This window comes from Echeneis naucrates, chromosome 9 (genome assembly GCF_900963305.1).
Source record: "Echeneis naucrates chromosome 9, fEcheNa1.1, whole genome shotgun sequence".
Taxonomy (NCBI): Eukaryota; Metazoa; Chordata; class Actinopteri; order Carangiformes; family Echeneidae; genus Echeneis; species Echeneis naucrates.
Window position 1 is genome coordinate 18,949,828 of NC_042519.1, and position 6,000 is coordinate 18,955,827.

Here is a 6,000-nt window from a genome sequence, read left to right on the forward strand (position 1 = left end):
GACTTGGATAAACCAAGGTATTTGAAAATTTTTGACTTGAGGGTGCAGCTAAATGAAAAGCAAGGGAACTGACAAAGTTTACCAAAATCATGAATACCCGTATCAAACAGTTTTCCAGATATTTCACTTTGAACCATAGATATCAAACTGGCAGCAGTACATAAAAAAGTCAAATAAAAATCCTGTATATATGCAGTCACTTTGTAGAAGGGATGCTGCTACTTCCAGATAAAATGGTTATTTATTAGTCTGGGCTTGATAGATATTTTGCATCTAATGTCATGGCCATCCAGTCAACAATTGCTGAAACATTTCACTTAAAAACAGAATTTATAGAAAATTCTTTATGTGTTTCAGTCTTTACTGACCACACTTTAGAGACATAAACTAAAGTAAAAACATTTGGAATAACTCAAAATGAACACATCTAAAATGGGGATAATATTACATGCATGATGTCCGTCATGATGTACATTTAGGTGAATGTTTTCAGCAGATAGCTCCCACTTAGATGTCTTTCTAGCTTTGTTGTCGTGTTCTGACAAAATACAAAGGAACTTGATGAGCACGCTGTGTTATTATTACTGACAACTGATGGACACTGTTATCAAGTATCAGGTATCAATATGAGTTATGACGTGATCCCCAAAGGGCTTCTCTCTCAGTTGTTTCTGGTTGACTTTGCTGGCTGTGTAAGTATGTGTGTCGAAAGCTATTATGCTTTTACCAAGAGCTGTAACTCAATATTTAGTCCCTTATTTCTAGTTGAAAAATTGTTGAAAGAATTTTTTTTTTTTTACCTTAGTACGAGGAGGCCCTTCATTAGTCTGTAACCTATACTGTAGTAGTATCCTGTGGTGTATACGGAAAGCCTGATCCAAGTGAATTCATGATTATCTTCATGGATTAATCCTGTTTGCTCTATCCTGGCACACAGGATTTTGGCCCTGAGACAGATAAGAAGTGTATGTATATGTGTGTGTGTGTGTGTGTGTGTGTGTGTGTGTGTGTGTGTGTGTGTGTGTGTGTGTGTGCTGGTCGTATAGAGGGCTGTGATGATGAGGATGATGCATCCTATCCCCATTAGTGTTAGCCTAGATCTGTCAGAGGCTTGTTGGGTTACTGCCTGGCAAAATCTCAACCCTGAGGAACAATGGGATGGGTCAAACACACACATATACAGTACACACACACACACACACCCTTGTGCATATGTTCCTAAGCCAAAACATTGTTTCTCTGACAGACACAACCAACAGTTCCTGGAAATTCATAGACGCTGTCAAACTGTCTTACCGCAAATCACAAATACACTTTCATCCTTGACCCAGGTGGAAAATAAACTCTGATTTGTTGTCTTCACTTTATTGCTGCTTTGTTTTGATTGACATATTTCACACATTGAAACTGCATTTTTCAGTTGCCCCTCACCTTGCCTCTGGCAGACAGTAGCAGAGTTTGCTCAGGTACATAACAAGTGCTTGTTTCTTTTGATGAATGTGCCTGGGATGTAACTGTGACCCCAGCACACCAAAGACCATTAACGCAAATGACAAATTATGCAGTGTTTGCCATAGTGAAGATAAATAGAAAGCAGAGTGCTGTGAACTGTGTATCAGATTGGTGGTGTTGGAGACTTAACCTATTGAGTACCTCCTTTTTTTTTTCTTTTTTTTTTTACTGCATGAACTATTTGCATCTTAATTAAAAATTTTTAATAATTCCCTAACAACACCCTGTTTTACTCTCAGAAACAACGTGTCACCTTGTAGAAGTGCTTTGATGTGCCTCTTCTTTTTGTTTTTAATTGCTTGGTAAAAGCACTTAAATAAGTTGTTTTATTACCTGTCGGGCAGAAACTGCCTCTCCAGCACTACCTCTGCCTCCGCCAAATTCAAGGCTGCCCTACATTCTCCTCGTACTGTGGCGCTGCTGTGGAGCCACGGCTTTGACGCGAGATAGCATTTTCCCTCTGTGCCTTCTTTGATGGCCTTTTAACGTTGCTTCTGATATCTAATATCTTTGTAATTAATTGGCCATGACACATGACCTCGTTCCACCCTCCCACCCTCCCACCAAACCACCAAACCAGCTCGCCAGTCAGCCAGCCAGCCAGCCAATGAACCAGCCGGTTAGTTTCAAGCCCTGAAGCTGCATTTACTCTCTAAGCACTAAACTGCAGGGAGGAGAGCTGCAGACAGGAGAGTGCAATCGGACAGCTCGAATGTGGTCTCAGTCTTTTTCTCTTTTTTTTTTGGCCTGTTTCTTCATGTTTGTCACACATTCACATTTTCTATCCTTCCTTCTGCCCTCTTCTGCCCTCTTTGTTGGTGCAAGGAGTTCAGTGCTATTATGAACAGTCAGCATGACAGCTCTGAGTGTACTTTGGTTTGCTACAAGACTGCCCTCCTCTTTCGCAGCTATCCTGAAAGCATGTCAAATATTACAGCTATTTTCTCAATCATGGGTTCTGATAAAGTGGCTCACAGTTACGCCCGTTAATGGTGGTGGGTTGTTGTTCTGTTTTCATTTCTGCTGGGAGGAAGATGGTGATGATGACAATGACGAAAATGATGAAGATGATGGCAACTGTTTTCTGTGCAACCGTTTGTCCCCCAATAGTTAGTCAAGTCTGCAGCTTTTTCAGAAAAGAGAATTTTTATTTTATTTTTTTATTTTTCTTAAAGCCTCCCAGGGGAGCCTAGGAATAAGAACATAATGAACAGAGTGATACACTATCCAATGTTTGACAATAACTTCTTTATTCATTAACTTCCACAGACTTTCTTTTGACCTGTCTCTTATTAAACCTTTACTCAATGCTTGTTGATTTGCCTATCTCCTTGTACGTAAAAACTTTTGCTCTGTCAGCTGGACTAGACAGTGTGTGCTGAAAACAGCGGGTTTGGAAAAGTAAACCTTCAATATCACAAAACTTGAATATACTGTATGAAGCAGGAAAGGGGTTTACACAGATACCAGAGAGATGTAATCTTTGACACTCGTACACTTGCTGTGATTTCAATGTAAAAAAACCTACTGTTCAACTCATTGATGAGCTTTTAGTACTTATTTAGCTACATGATGTAGCCTGACTGTGACTAAGCCAAATCAAATAGAGAAACAGTGATGATTCACCGTGAGTTGTGAGACAGTGACTTTGACTTGAGTGTATTTTTAAACACTGTGATGGATTACACTTAGAGGATAGTGCCTACTGGTCAGAGAGCAGAAATAATTCATAAAGGTTTTTATAGAAAGCACAAGAAGCCGAGAGGAGAAATCTTGGTCATAACTCCGAGGTGTATGCTCTTACTGTTGCATTTGTATCAGCTGCGTTGCTCTCTGATTTGTTTGGGAGCTCGTTCCCTTCACTCATATAACTTTATGACCGTTTGTAACTTTCCTTCTCTCTCTGTCTCTTCAGGTGCAGAAAAATGTCTTTGTTGAGTTTAATCACCAGGAACTGCTTGAGTTCTACAACAAGGTTTGTCTATAATTCTTTTACTGACACATTGCATCTTTATCTTTACGTTTCACCACCAATCTTACCTGACAGACACTGTCCCTCTCCTTTTTCCAGTGTCATGATTTTTATTTTTTATTTTTTTTTAATAAAAAAAAAAAAATTATGTTAGTGTATGTGCTTGGGCGCCTCTTTTTTTTTTTTTTTTTTTTTTTACTAAATCAAAACTCAACCTTATCTTTCTTTTTTCCAGCTTGAAGTCATACAAGGCCAGTTGGATTCCTTGACTTGATGCCGGCTGCCCTCTGTACAGCCACACACACACACACACACAAATGCAGACAGATACACACGTTTGTGTTTTCGCTGACAGCTCTGCCAGCTGTTACAGGCCTAGCAATTACATTCTTGCTCTGATTTATTACAGAAAAATTTTTACATTTGTAGGCAGCAGTTTCTTTCCCTTATGAGCTCCATTTAATCCAGGTTCTGTGCTCAGAATTTGGACAGGTCGGTGTGATAATTCTCATTGTACTTTGAAGTTTTATGCCTTCATCAAGGACATTGTGGGAAATTACTTTTTTCAACCTGAAAGAGATTCATAGTGACATTTTCTATACCCTATTGTGAGCAACTTAAAGTTTGATTACTCTAAAAATTAGTTGTAATAAGATGTTCAAATGTGCCAATTATCAGTCATTTTTAGAAGTTTCTGCATATCCACAGAAAAAGGAAGTAAAAAGAAATCAAAACCCAGAATTTCATTTTGACTTGAAACAAATGACTTTTGTAACTTGGAGAGTGAATTCCATTCTAATAAAATCTGATCCTGAGGTGAAATCCATCCAAGCTGTTGTTATTTAGTGAAGGCTCATTATTTCTCATTAAGACCAACCTGGACTGCTGGTTCAACAGATGGGAGTTCTCGGAGGCTCAGTGGACCTCCAGAGTGTATGTGTGTCTGTGGGTGTGTTGTTGCACGGGTCGCTGTGTAGATGCATCACGTGTGCGAATATTTCCTCTCTGTTCTACTTTAAGTGAAAGCTTGGGAAGTTCTCAGATTTCCAGCTGTTATCATCCTACATCCAAGATGTTTTGGACATCAGAAAAGCATATTTGCTTTTTAGAAATGAGCCTCAGCATCTCTGACTCCATGTGGATATGCCCATTTGTTTCAGGGGCAGGTGCTTTTTCCAACTTGTCGCTGTGTCACTTGTCTCTTGACATACATTTCAAAATACATCTGTGGACATAGAGAATCCAAGTGAGAGATCCTGGGCAAAGTGGCCTGAAGGGAGTTTTCTTCACTGTCTGAGCTTATCATCAGGCAAAATATGCAGACCAAATATTTGGGATGAGATGTTTGTTCCTTTTTATCCTGGGAACAGCCCAGAATGCCAGAAAAAAAAAAACAACTTGAGGTCATGGAGGACATTTAAGCTGATTGTCTAACGCCAGAACACACTGCCTTCATCGTGTGTTAATTACTGCAACTGCCAACTCTTTCTACAGGATTTACAGTACAGGTATGGGAATGTAGGAAAACTGCATTCATATTCATTCACATCTGTATAATTCAGATTCATCTCAGAAAGCTACAGAAGAAAGTATTGCTTTTCTGTAATATCACTTTTTTTTCCTGTCTATTGTAGCTGGGAGAATGTGTCACGCCTGAAAAATGAGGCAGATGCCAAATGGCCATTTGTCCAGTGTAACCTGTTCACAAGGCCGCCAAAATGAAAATGAAGACATTCTGCAGCTGCCACGCACGCAGTGTGTTCCCGGCCCAACAGATTCAGGGACCCAGGTTAGTGGTGGAGAATGAAGTAAATATGATAATGGAAGTATTTCCTTTATCCTTGATTTACAAACCCAGAAAATTGTACACAGACTATGTTTTCATTTCAGAATATTGTCCCCAGTCGGCAGGGTGATTAACATTCTCATGTGTCTAACCTTTGTCGATTTCAAGCTGTGTTAATGGTATAATCAGCATGTAGAGAAGACATAAAACACAATGCACAATAAACCAATAGACTAAATCACTCTCACTTCCAATTATTAATTAGATGAAATTCCACACTTACGTTACCATGGGAACCCTACATACAGCTGCTGTGTAATCCAAAGGGACAAGCAAAGGGACGTAGCAGCACTCTTTTCCTCATATAAAGTGGTAAACATCGCGTAAAATGTAATTATACACATAGGTGCAGACAGATACATACACAAAGCTGTAAAATTGCTCATTGAGTGACTACGCCATCCCTAAAAACAGTTTAAGCCACATTTTGAACTACTTTTGTTGTGAATGCTTTTATAAAGAAAAAAAAAAAAAAAAAAGAAAAGAAAACCCAATTGACAATTTTTGCCACCATGTGAAAATGCCTGCAGCCAGAGGGAGCGCCGTGTTCCACAGCATGGTGAACAGATGGCAAGGCAGAACAGAGATGGTCGCCGGAGAAAAAAAAAAAAAAAAAAGAAAAGATACACACACACACACACACTGAGGCTCACACTGAGATCCGGCAGAA

The 6,000-nt window shown here is 39.4% G+C and overlaps 1 protein-coding gene across 1 annotated transcript in view; it reads left to right on the forward strand.

The window, feature by feature from the left end:
* Positions 1–4,310, forward strand: part of commd10 (COMM domain containing 10) — a 50,755-nt gene extending 46,445 nt beyond the window's left edge. The window contains exons 6-7 of the mRNA XM_029510719.1: positions 3,428–3,487; positions 3,720–4,310. Coding sequence (XP_029366579.1) covers positions 3,428–3,487; positions 3,720–3,758 — 99 coding nt within the window. The 3' untranslated portion in view covers positions 3,759–4,310. The remainder of the gene's footprint in view (positions 1–3,427; positions 3,488–3,719) is intronic.
* Positions 4,311–6,000: the final 1,690 nt, after the last annotated feature.